This window comes from Neolamprologus brichardi, chromosome 16 (assembly GCF_056152115.1).
Source record: "Neolamprologus brichardi isolate AB-2024 chromosome 16, ASM5615211v1, whole genome shotgun sequence".
Taxonomy (NCBI): domain Eukaryota; kingdom Metazoa; phylum Chordata; class Actinopteri; order Cichliformes; family Cichlidae; genus Neolamprologus; species Neolamprologus brichardi.
This window is the reverse complement of record NC_142119.1, coordinates 25,761,363-25,774,701: the sequence shown is the minus strand read 5'-3', so window position 1 is coordinate 25,774,701 and position 13,339 is coordinate 25,761,363. Positions and strand designations below refer to the sequence as shown.

The 13,339-nt window shown below is 37.3% G+C and overlaps 2 protein-coding genes across 2 annotated transcripts; both read right to left on the bottom strand.

Annotated features, from left to right (window-relative positions):
* Positions 1-2,335: 2,335 nt before the first annotated feature.
* On the bottom strand, positions 2,336-3,858 carry gcgb (glucagon b). The gene is made up of 4 exons (XM_006788531.3): positions 3,780-3,858; positions 3,567-3,672; positions 2,876-3,031; positions 2,336-2,618 (listed from the first exon to the last, which is right to left on the bottom strand). The coding sequence occupies exons 1-4, from the start codon at positions 3,856-3,858 to the stop codon at positions 2,507-2,509; spliced, it is 453 nt and encodes a 150-aa protein (XP_006788594.2). The 3' UTR covers positions 2,336-2,506.
* A 565-nt stretch (positions 3,859-4,423) lies between these two features.
* Positions 4,424-13,161, bottom strand: fap (fibroblast activation protein, alpha). The gene is made up of 26 exons (XM_006788530.3): positions 12,897-13,161; positions 12,611-12,695; positions 12,288-12,377; positions 12,082-12,176; positions 11,881-11,955; positions 11,671-11,723; positions 11,469-11,541; positions 11,188-11,311; positions 10,960-11,114; positions 10,718-10,815; positions 10,483-10,612; positions 10,359-10,397; positions 10,174-10,272; positions 10,003-10,073; positions 9,852-9,905; positions 9,635-9,759; positions 9,428-9,472; positions 8,512-8,610; positions 8,130-8,199; positions 7,853-8,047; positions 7,623-7,677; positions 7,432-7,531; positions 5,437-5,495; positions 5,281-5,353; positions 5,030-5,103; positions 4,424-4,832 (listed from the first exon to the last, which is right to left on the bottom strand). Exons 1-26 carry the CDS (start codon positions 12,897-12,899, stop codon positions 4,731-4,733), a joined length of 2,241 nt encoding a protein of 746 aa, XP_006788593.2. The 5' UTR covers positions 12,900-13,161; the 3' UTR covers positions 4,424-4,730.
* Between the last annotated feature and the right edge of the window lie 178 nt (positions 13,162-13,339).

Genomic DNA, 13,339 nt, shown 5'->3' with positions numbered 1-13,339 from the left:
AAGGAGGTCAACAATTCTGTTTCTCTGTTTATCATTTTTGATTTAGCAAAACTTGATGCATTAAACACTGAATAACTGCAAAAGCTTTGAGTGCATTTTAGAATTTGAACATTCATAGCATTTTATAATAAGGCCGGTGACTAGAGTTTTCATTTTTCTAGATTTAAATAATTACTTAATTTAAGATTTAAATAAAATTTTATCTGTAATTAGAATGTAATTATATTTACCTACAACTATGGTAGATACACTAGAATTTAAATACCCTAGCAACCACAAATAAACCAGCAGTCTGAGATCCAACTGCTCTATTGGGGTGATTTAGTACCATGAGGTCTTTAAGATAAGATGGGGCCTGATCATTAAAGACCTTGTATGTCATGATAAGGATTTTAAATTTAAATTTGATTCTGGATTTAACAGTGAGCCAATCAAGAGAAGCCAATATGGAAAAAATATGCTCACTCTTTCTTCTAATCCCTGGAAGTCTTATATTGCATGTAGCTCATTTTGGCTGAATCTAGTCAGGCCCCATGAGCTAAGACTCAACCACAAGATGCTTGCTGAGCCTCTCCCCGAGACCTGGCTTCAGGGCTAAAGCCCGGCAACCTCAATCTAGGTGAGGTAACTTGGTCTGTTGTTGACATTTCCATAAAGGTTTTGTAAATTGCACCTAGTCTGGTTGTTCACCTAGGACCAGATTTATATATGCATGCATATAGTGGGTTGTACTTGTTGTATTTGTGGGCATATGCTAATATATTCTTGTGATGACTAATATTGTTATATATATCCTATATATCCTCCTGAGGACCAGTCTATTCATTTATGTCATCTGTAATGGACTTTATTTGGTCTGTGCCTTTTGACTTATTTGAGCTACCCTAGTAAGTCCTGATGTATTAAATACAGGACATCCTGGGCTTTCCATTGATGTCTCATGTGTTTGGGTGGCCTTTTTTAGAGGAAGGAAATCACCAAAAAAGTTCAATGGCAAAATTCTTTTTCCTCGGTTATAGGATATAGTGTACTAATAAAGCATATTATTAACACGTGAGGCAATATTATGGAATGAAATAACATGTCTGTTTACATACATATATAAAAATATAAACACATTTACACATATATTGATGTGTACTATACATGTATACAGGCACAAACATACACATATATCCATACACTCAAAAACGTATGTCAGAGGATCGATAGATAATATTAGTTTGCTGCACATAATGCTTTCATTTGAAATGCCAGTGGCAATTTTACTTATATAACACATTTGATCATTTGTGTTAAACAATGCATTTTATTGTATGCTAACACAACGCTCTTAACAATGAGCTTAACATAGAAGATAAAAACGTAAAAACCAGTGTAGGTTTTCAAGGATAGGGCAGAGATATCCAGTGTCAGTGATGCTGAAAACATTTGCCCATTTTTAACCTTGACAAATTTTGGCTCACAAGTAAACTGGAATGGGCTGAGGATTACTGTAATCAACAGATGGTTTGATGTGCTACAGATGACAGCTTAGAGAGGTGGCCTATCCCAAAGCGTGTCAAGCTGCTGGCTCATGCAAATTACTGTTTTGTCTCAGTGCCAGGAGGAACTCAAGAGTGTCGACCCAGTCATTTCTCCCAACGAGGTACTTATGTGATTGACGTGATTTTCTTTCATTTAGCATAACCATCCTTGGTGTGCAGTCTGAGCATTGCTTGAAAATCCTCCTCCAGTGAACAGCTGACAGGTGACATATCATCATTTTACCTGGTAAAAAATACCACAGCTTATTTCTCCCTCTGGAGTAACGTGTTCATTGATTTTTCTTCTACCTCCATAAACACAAGGATTAAGGGAAGGTGACAGTGGTGCAAACAATCAAATCACATTTTCTTTTAGCCAGTGACTATATCACTGGACCAAAATGTTATGTCGTGCTTATATGTAACTTATTTACTAGTCAGCGAATATTGATTCAAATGACCACACAACTTTTGTTCTGTTCTTGATGGCCAATAATGAGTGTATCTTTTGTCTATAGCATGATATTTATATATTCTCTGACTTCTAGACCTCATGCTAAGACTTGTTAAACCACCTCATTGGATTCAATTATTTAGAAAGGAAAGCCATGGATTGTACATATTTCTTTATTGAAAACTAAATGTATTTTTTTTCTGAATAATAAGAAAAAAGCATTAGACTATTGACAGATGTAATTAATAAACTTGAAGTTTAAACCAATAACGTGATTTTAAAAACGAAGAAAAAACGCTGAAATGTGAAAAAAATAAATCATGTCATGAACGCTTGATCAGACATCTGACACATATCTGACACATTTTAAAATTTCCTTTAACAATTTAAGGCCAACAGGGCTTCTTGTGAGGGCATTTAATATCTTACCAAGAAAAAAATCTAGTACAGACTGCAAAACATATAATGGCACAGAGTCAGTGAGAATGGTTGCATTATTTTGGGAAATGGCAAAAGCTGGATCTCTTCAATCTCTTCTCCCTCGGCCAGTCTTCAGCCAGGACACAAACTCCTTGGCTGCCTGGTCTTGCAGGTAGGAACTCACATCGCTGGTGTAAGTGCCGTCTGCATGGCGTCTCCTGTGTGAAGAAGTCACAATAGCTGTATATGTAACTGTGGTGCAACCGACCAAAAACCCCTAAATCCATATGGGTACATTGAACGTGACTTGGAATCATTTTGATTTAGGTTAAAATCACAAACGGAAACAAGAGAAGCAATCTACAGAACGAATGCAGTTATATTTAGACTTTAGACTGTCTTTTACAAATTTAAAGGCACAAACTTACAAATTTGTGTCTTTAGAAAAACAAAAAAACAAAAAACTGACACTCACCCATTCCTTTTTGAGTTCTTCAGCCACTGGACAAAGTCTTGTGCTCTTCTTGTCTCCAGGTATTTGCTGTAGTCGTTGGAAAATGTTCCCTCTGAATGTCTCTTCATGTTTTGGATCTCAGTGGGTTCGTTGAGGATGGAGTTTTCAGTCAATAGCCTAAAAAAGTGATGCATTATGAAAAATAAGTGAACAGAGCTAATGTACGCTCACCATTGCAATAGCCTGGAGTCCCCTGCTTCTTACAAGTTAACTCTTTATTCTTTATTCTGCATCATTCTTCTCATATGTCCATGACTACTCATATATACTTCATACTACTCAGAAATCTGGAGTTATATCAATCAACCAATCAATCAATCAATCAATCAATCAATAGACTGATCAACCGATCGATAGAACAATAGATCGATAGATCGATAGATATAGGTATATAATAACAATATAACATTGTTTAGCATTAAATTCAAGCAAAAAACATAAATTTATAATTATTTATTATTAATTAATAAGTGTGCTAATCAAATTTTGATTTAAATTACACTTTATAAATTACACGGGCTATCAACACTGTGGATCATTTTTTTTATTTTGCCAACAGCTGCTCCATTAATGCAGCACATGAGACTAATAGTAATACTACTACTACTACTAATGTCTGAGGCAGTGTAAAATGACTGAAAGTTGGTCTTACATAGAGTGTCGGTCTGTGTCCTGGTCAGGAACCTGCCAGCTGCTTTGAATGATGATGAGGAGCAGGAGTCCGGCTAAAGAATGAGCACTATTCATTGTTTGAGCCTCTGAAAAAATACAAAAAGAAATTTATGGAAAAAATGACGTTAAAAATCCATTCAATAAAATTTAACAAGATATTCTACATTTAGATAGCGCTGCAAAAATGTCTCACCTGTGGTTCTTTCTGCTGAGCGTTTGAGAGAGGGATGGCAGTTTTCTCTTCTTCTCTCTGGCTTCTTAAGCTGTTTCATGGTCCCCTCTTGATCTGCTGAGCGTTTATATAGGGGAGATGAGGAGCACTCTCCCAGGTGACTTCACCGTCACAGAAACCTTAGCATATCACCTGTTACTTTCAATCCATTAGTCAGCTTCCGCCTTGTTCCCCTGAATATATTTGACTTTGGGTTTTTAAAAAATAACAGCTGGGTGGTGAAATCTGTTGCTTTATTTAGTCCAAATCAAACACGATCTCTACCCTGACAAATAAATCCATGCCCATGTATGTGTTTGATTGAATTCAACTCAGCTGGCCATTTTGGATATATAATGTTTCCTATTATTCTTGTATATTTTTCACAATTTATATAATTTGTATAATAAAACTTAATTCAAAGCACACATTAATGTTATATATTGCTAGTACTGGGTGTTTTTATTTTAATCTTAATTTGCATGTTTGAACAGTAAGGAGATCAGTAATAATCTTTTGGCCCAAATAAAAGAACCATTTATGTAAAGAAAAGCAATGAATCAATTAAATGTTGAAAAAAGTTTATTTGAATATTCTTATAACACAAATGACTCCACTTTGCAACAAATCAGTGCAATGCATTGCAGTTAATGTATGCTATGATAATCACACATACACACGCACGCACACACATACATAAAATTTTTTAACCTACAAATGCATGATAGGACTTGTATCTTTGCATATCACATATTTTGCAAAAAATTCCACACAACATACAGATGCTCATTTAAATGAGCAATCTAACATTTGTTGCATTAGTTCAACCTGGTTTTCAGAATATTACAATTAAAAAAAGCACATTAAAAATGCATTAGACAAAGAAACTGTGGTAACAACTGTTGCCTACAAATGCTGTTACATCCTTCACATCTATTTGGGACTAAGGAGGCATTTCTGCAGAAAGTGACTCATGTGCCTGTATATATGATGATAGGCTGATCCACTGAGACTATGGTCCTTGTCGGTGTACCACTGAAAGCAATACCAGAATATGATTAGTGCATAGACTATAAGTCAATTCCAGATAACATCATGCACATTTTAAATCACACTTATTTTAGATTTAATTTTGCTTATAATAGACCATGTTTTTTTTTCCATTTGAAATCTTCATTACATCAACAACATCATTCCCAATATTAGCCTCACTTCCCTGAGCTAATATTTACCATCACCTCGAAGTCCACTTGCGCATCCACCAGAGCTTTGGAGATTTGTGCAGCCTGCTGGAAATGGACATTGTCTACGGGAAAGACAGAGCTTTTACTACGTGACTGAAAGCTCAAGTTTCTATCAAGGCAAACAGAGTATATTTGTGCATGGCTTACTGTGTTACCTGGAACGCCTCTGAGAAAACGGGCTACCACATGTTCAGGTCTTATCAGAAATAGAAATTACTGAAAGAAATAACAGAACGTACCATCCGCTGTGCCATGGACCAAGAGATATTGAACATTTTTGAAGTTCTTTGCTCTGGAGGTCACTGTGGAGTTCTAGAAAATAAAAGAATTAAAAACAGTCTCAAGGCAGAAATGTGCCTTTACTTCACCACACAGCTAATCTGAATGATATTTACTTTGTACGAGTCGGAATTCTCAGTTGGCTTGCCCATGTAGCGTTCAGTGTAAACTGCATCTGTGGAAGAAAACTCAGTTAACACCGCAAAAGCGGATACAATGGAAACACAAAAATAAATCATGCGTATTTAACATAGGAAGGGAAAAGTTTAGATTGAATGATTACAAGCTATAGGAAATCTTAAAGATGAACTCCATCAACTTTCAGGGCTGAATGTGTCAAAATTACTAGTGTAGAGTTACAAAGAGGTGTAATCACCAGCCTAGTTTTTATCTCTACATGAGGCCAGAAGCTCAGGGTTCAATAACAGCAATAAGGATGCACTGTGAGTAATGGAGGTTAACCACAGTTAGGGTTTGGCAAGAAAAACAACACATCTTTCTTATTCTGCTGAATGTACACTGAAATCAATTCAAATGCTGTTACTTTTTTTTGGACTTTACTGACTTTATATATTTTCACTCCAAATATTTCTTAAGATGATATTTCAGTCTTTAGGTGGGTCAGCTGAATAATCAGAATGATTGCTTTGCATACTGCATCATCTGGTGCATGATGGAGGATGTTGAGAAAGCACTATTCTACAAACATTTTCATTATGACTTCACTAAAGTCATAATGAAAACAAGATTTAGAATATTCAAGACTTTTGAGTAGCTTCGCAGTGAAAAAAAGGCAGTGACTCACTGCCCAAGCCAGCAATTTTGGATACAGCATCAAAATGCCCTTTCCTGCCTTCCCTGTACAAATAAGGCAGGTTCTTGTATTCACCACGAAAATATTAATCACACTGAAGATGTGGAGAAAAGTAATGGATCAAACATGACACTAACGCTGTTACAATACAGCTTATGTAAAGTGAAGGCTATACAAGAAAATAAGCAGCCTGTAAAATTACACTAACCAGCTACTTTGATAGTTACACGTGTTCAACTGCTCATCAACACAGACGCACAAATAGGCCAATCACTTGCGTTCAACCCAACCACATGCATTTAGGCATACAGACATTGTTAAGATGAGATGCTGATATTGATGGTAAATTAAAGTGACTTTGAACATGGCATGGTTGTTGATACCATACAGTCTTGTCTGAGTGTTTCAGAAACTGTTGATCTGCTGGGATTTCCCCATAAAGCCACCTCTAGGGTTTATAGAGCACTGTCTAAAAAAAGAAAATATCCAGTGAGCAGCAGTTTTTAGGGTAAAAAATGCCTTGTTGATGACAGAGATCTGATGAGAATCTGCTTTAAAATAGCCACTTGTTACAAGAAACATATACAGAAGTTTTGTCAGCTGAGAACAAGAAACTGCGGCTATAATTCACAAAGGCTCAACAAAAGTGGGCAACAGAAGAAAATGCTGCTTGGTCTTGTGTGAGTCATGATTAGTAGTTTGACATTCAGATGGTAGGGTCAGAATTTGACGCAGCATAGTTGGATCCTTCATTGTATCAACAGCTCAGGCGGTAGTGTAATGTGGTGGTAGTGTAATGTGGTGGAAATATTTTCTTGGCATACTTTGGGCCTCTTAGTACCAACTGGGCATCATTTAAATTCCACTGCCTGCCTGAGTATGGTTGGTGACCATGTTCACAGTGTACCCATCTTCTGATGGCTGCATCCAGCAGGATAAAGCATTATTTCAGCTGTTGTTAGCAATAGTTCTTTAAAAACTTAACTGAGTTCACTCAGATGCACTCCACAGTCACCAGATCTCAATCCAATAGAGCACCTTTGAGATGTGGTGGAACAGGAGATGCCAACAAATTGCATTATGGATGCCAACAATTTTGTAGCAGCTGTGTGAAGCTGTCCTATCAATACGGACCAAAATCTCTGAGGAATGTTTTCAGCACCTTGTTGAATCTTTGCCACAAAAAAGTGAGGCAGTTTTGAAAGCAAAAGGGAATCCAAGCTACTCTGGCAAGGTGTACCTAATGAAGTGGTGGGTGAGTATATATATTATAGGCTATGTATGCATGTTCACCCACCATAATAGTCCCACTTGGCTACTGGGGCTACTGCAATTCCACACTTAAAGAGTCCAGTTCCAGCACCCAAGGCCATTGAGGAAACATAACCACCATATGACTGAAGATCAGAACAGATTGCATTAGTAAGAACATGTAAAGTGATTATAAAGATAAAGAAAGAGGAAAAAGCAGGATAAAATACAGCTTACCCAGCCCCATATTGCTATTCTGCCTTCATCAATAAATCCCATGTCAATGAATTTCCTGTAACAGGGAGATCAGTTATTATCTGGGGCAAAACACATTTGTTAAACCAGACTACATCAGGCATTTATCTAGATGAAGACTTTTGTATGTATGTAAAAGATTAAATTTATTCATACAACAGCTAAAGAACAACACTCATCACAGAGGTGATTGAACGTTTAGACAGATCTACCTCACAGCAGCTATTTGATCTTCCACTTCAAATGTCCCTAGGCGTCTATAGATTGAGTGCATTATTTCATCCCCTTGGTAACCACTTCCCCTTCCATCAAAGCTGGCAATGATGATCTCATGTGAACTGGAGAGGTACGTGCCCCAGTTCAGCTTGAAGCGATAGTTCACACTCTGACTGCACGGACCACCATAACTACACAAGGAGAGCAACACTGTAAATTTACTTCTGTAAATGTTAGTGGTGTCACATGCAATTTGGAATATTGCTCACTCACACATCAATAAGAAGAGGATATTTTTTAGAATTCTTGAAATTGGGTGGTAACATCATTTCATACCAAAGATCTGTTGGCAAAAACACAGGAAATTGTGAAAGAAGATGAAAAACGATGTTTCACATACTAGGACGTCATTACAAAACATCTGGTCAACACATACAATGGCTGATATACTTACTGACTTACAATCATAAAACAGGCGATACAACCTTAGTTGTAATTCATCATTTTGTATGCTGAAAATGTTGCTGTTACTAAGAACCATCGTGTGTGCTCATGTGAAAAAGAGCACATTAGACATACATTCAAACACAAAGCAGATGATTTCCATATGGCTTCAACAGTTTCTGAGATGGATTTTTCAACATGCATTTCTCACCAAATCCTCCAATCTTTAAGGTGCCATGTTTCATTGTTGGCATTTGGAATTCAGACAAACTCTTTTTCAGGTCCTTATTGTCTTGAAGAACGGCAAGCTCTGAAAACAAATAAATAAATAAAGTAGCTGCAATGTTGTGTCCATAAAACAAACATGTGAATGTGTGTGTGAATGGGTGGATGACTGGGTGTGTAAAGCGCTTTGGGGTCCCTAGGCGGGACTAGTAAAAGCGCTATACAAATACAGGCCATTTACCATTTACCATTTACTCCCAGTTCTGGTCCCAAGCCTTGATAAATGGGAGGATTATGTCAGGAAGGGAATCCGGTGTAAAATCTGTGTCTAATCAAATATGTGGATCCATCTACTTCCATGAATCCTTGGGAAGTAAAAGAGCAGCCAAAAGTACTTGAACCTTGGCCACTGTATTCGATCTACTGGCTGTATGAAACCAAAACAGCACCTAGTGCTGGTTTACAAATTTATTGCACCCTAAAGTTAATGTGAAGTTACATATATGCTTTCAGTGGTACAACGTATCAAATCAAAGGGCTTTAAAAATGTTCTTTTCAGCTTTCAGCTATCAGCTTTTTCAGTACCAAATTAACTACTTTTTATAGAATGTTTTCAAATGCAGATAAAAACACAGAGATCTTAAATACTTAAAATCTGTCTGGACTATTAAAGCCTCGCTTTTACCTTGAGATCTGATCCCATATCAATTCCATTGGAAGCACAAAATATGAATGGCTTGTATGGACAGAAGGAATAACTACAGCAAGAAAATTCTGCTGGAATATTTACTGGGTTCTTCTTATTTGACCACCTTCAAAAACAGTAGCCTTATCCTTTAATAGTATACCATGTGAGTGCAATGAGTCATTTAACAATGTGTTTGGGTTATATGAATCTGCACCTGAGCCCTTGCTGTCCATGAGTGTGTACAGGGGGAATCCAGGTCCTGGTTAAAGAAAAAAACAAAACAGGATACACACAAATAGAAGTGGATTACACATCAAATTGTCTGCATGCCTTCAGCAAGGATTAGTGTTCACAGATGTTCACTACCCCAAATCGGTGAGTTATTGCTTACAGTAAGAGAAAATGTGAATGGGTAACTGACCGTAGCAGTCCATTCGGTAGTAAGAGGCGTCAAAGCTGAAGTAACCTGAGTTGTACTGACACCTGTCCTTATGCAGGTTGCAGGTGAGACACTGGGGGGCAGAAGGGCTGCTTCCAATCATAACCCTGATGAAAAAAACAGCACGTCACCTGTATAATTATTTACATATAGATTTTAACTGGTAAAAAAAAGAGGACAGGTGAGAATAATTCCTTACTTGTAGAGGTTTCTCTGTACAGGTATTCCTCCATGTTCATTACTAACAAAATATCTGTAGAAAGAAATTTCACACACCAGGTCTTTATATTCTTACTTACATTTTTAAGATTTATGCAGTTTTCCCATAAACGTATGGATTCATCACTCACATGGCATCTTTGGTTAATTTGCTTATGTAGATAACTTCCCACTTCCCAGAGGTAACAGGGGTTGCTTTGCCCTTAATTAAAGAGCTTCCTTTAGTAAGTCACTAAAATCTAAACACATGATTGATATGACTGTGCAACACATTCTGCATAAAGAAAACTGGCAACACTTACATCTTTCACATAATGAATGTGTTTGTAGCCATTAGTGTCACTCATCACTTTGTAGAAACTGAGCTTATCTTCAGCAAAGAAAAGAGGCAAGGGCACGTACTAAGGAAAAAACAAAGTAATACATTATAGTGATACATTAAAGTAAGGTTTTAAAGAACTATATCAGTAATCTTTTGGAAACTTACATGGCCCACCCATCCAGTCTTGCTTGTTTGCTCGAATTTCTATAGATAGTAAAGACATCAGTTGCAGATAATTAGCAGAGCATGGCCATCAAGATGATTTCCTCAGCAGAGAAGTCACAGCTACCTGTTTTTCTGTCCAGCGACTTCCATCAAAATCATAGATCTGTACAACCACATAATTCTGTCTTCTTGTGAGCCACTGCACTGCAACGCGTATATCTGTAACCCAGGTCACCGAGCACAAGATGTGATCACTGAGTAAACGCGACAGAAGGAGAAAAGGTTTTCACATAAGACAGACCATGAAGGCATCGCATTTTCCGGTAAATGATTACACATGTGCTAAATAATGTACAGACCCAGAAGAAACAGAAGCGGGCGCAAACACCTGTGTGCGGTGGGATGGGTTTGTGGTATCGACAACAAAAAGTTTCACCTCAGTAAGGGGTGATCCAGCCTATACAAATACAAATATAATATTTGTGATAAATAATTATATATAACAAGAGATCTGACAATTTTTGACAATTTAAAATGATAAATTGATATTGAAGGTTATATTTTGCTCATAATTCCATGTTTGAAAGTTATAGAATCCCACCTTTGGGTATGGAATGGCCACTGTCTGAGGATATTGCTCAGATCCATACCAAGAGAACTCCACTTTGTGAACTTCTGTATTATTAAACTCTGCATATGCCAAGAACTTTCCGGTTGAGGACCACCATACTGCTCCATTCGATGCAAACACCTCCTCTGAAATTATTGGAGAAAAATATTAACCCATACAGATGCACACTTTTGAAAAATAAATAATAATGTCACTAACCCTCATACACCCAGTCAGGGACACCGTTAAGGATCTCATTCTTTTTCCCATTGTGTGTCAGTTGCACAGCTTCATCAGCACTGACATTGGATTTGAAAAAAATGTTGAAGTCTGAAATGTAGGCCTGAAAAAAAGTGGATTTCAACCATAAACATACAGCTACACATTTATTGCAACAGAAATAAGCCACAAGTATTATAAATAAATATTTATTCAGATAAACCGAATTGCAACTTGCAACATTATTCACTGGAGACAAAAAGTACATGGTGAGCGCTTACATATTTGTTTCCGGTTGGTGCCCAGGTAAAGTACTGCACAACACGTGGAAGATTTGCAGGCGTGACAAAAGTTCTACGATGAAATATGAACACATATAGGCGTGATGGTAATGTACCAACTGATGAATAAATTTTTACTGATGATACATTTGGGGTGGGAACTAAAATTCATTAATAAAACTCACAAAAAACAGCTACTTACGAACTCTCCCTGTCATAGATCGAATATGAGGCATTGAATGAGTGTCTCCATTTCTGTAGGATTTTAACGACGCTTTCATTTGCAGGTTTTTCATTAACAGAATTATAGAAATAATAATAAATAAAAAAATAAAATAAAAAATAATGGTTTTTTTTCTTCAAAAATACAAATAAAGATAGAAACGTAACTAGGTGAAATTTAACACCTCACCTTTGTGTAGTTGCTTTCAAAGGCGATGTATTTATAATCACCTGACAGCAAATAATCTGTGGCTTCAACTTGGGCCTGAAATAAAAATGACTGCATGAACTTACGGATGTGTTGCAGAATTCAGCGTATACTAATATACATAGTATTTAACATGCGTGACAGTATATATTAGGAAAATATTTTAAAGTACAAATATATTACAAAGGTTGAATTGCTCAAATAAAGCGACTCCTCCTTTGTTTCAGCATTGTGGAGAAAGACATTCCCGTCTCTTTCTTTATGCAAATACTCCTTATCTGCAGGAACAAGGATAATAGATAAGCTTCCAAGAAGTTTGTATCGATGGTGGAGATTAATGCTACCAAAATCAGAAGGTATAGCAGAGGTTAAGTGACTGACTGTGATACCTGATATCCAATACAAATTGTAGGCTCTCCATTTAAAGGTGTCATTAAAGTAGTCATCAAGAGAAAAGGGTCTTTTGTTACCACCAGATTCTGAAATGATACACATGTGCTGCATTATTTATTTAACTTGCATGTAACGATACCAACACTCCAAAATATGGGACGACCATTTTTTGCGCATTTACAACTTCGTTGCTTGACTAAAGCAAACAAATAGGAAATGCGCAAACACAGAAAGAAGTCTGCTTTTGAAGTAGCATCTGTAGTTGCTTTTTGAAAAGAAAGAAAAGAAAAGCGACTCACGGGCCAAGGCTCTAACTTACTGTTGTAAATAACTGCTGGAATGGTTATTAACGTGATGACGACAGCCGCCCCTATCACCCCCCACATCACCTTGTTACTGCAGCCCTGCGAAAGGTGACACAAAAGTGGCAGCCTATAAAAATCCTCTGAAAGCACACAACAAGAAGCTGACGCTGCAGGCTCTCCTTTAGTAACTCATTAGTCCCACGGTGAGCTTCACACTGTCACAGTAAGTAGCCATGCTTTTACACAGATTTTCTTTGTCCCCCCCCCCCCCCCAGTACTGATGGCAAATCGATTACTGACCATGGTCCAGATGAAGTCGCCGTGAAGCTCTTGATTTTTAAAATATTCCTCAAAGGCAGCTGGCGTGAAGTTTACAGTCACTTCTTGGAACACGCAGCTTAGTTAACATAACCGTACGCTTGTAAAGGTAACTTTAAACTAATGCAGCCGCATGAGAAAACGGAGCTCCGTCCCGCTTTAGTCGAAGGTTTCCTTCTCTCCTCGCTGCATTTCTGAGACCAGTCGACAGAGATGCCTCCTCAAAGTCTGCTGCCCAACTTTGAAAGAGCGCACAAGTTGCTGGTATTAGGAAGTGGCTTTTTCACCATGGGCGTAAACTATTCACGCAACAAAACAGGACAACTGGAAAAGCAGGGTTTTTTTGTGTATCTACATCAATATACTTTAACCATGAAGTGTAAAAAAAATATTTACGTGACTTTTCACTTAGGGTACACAATGAA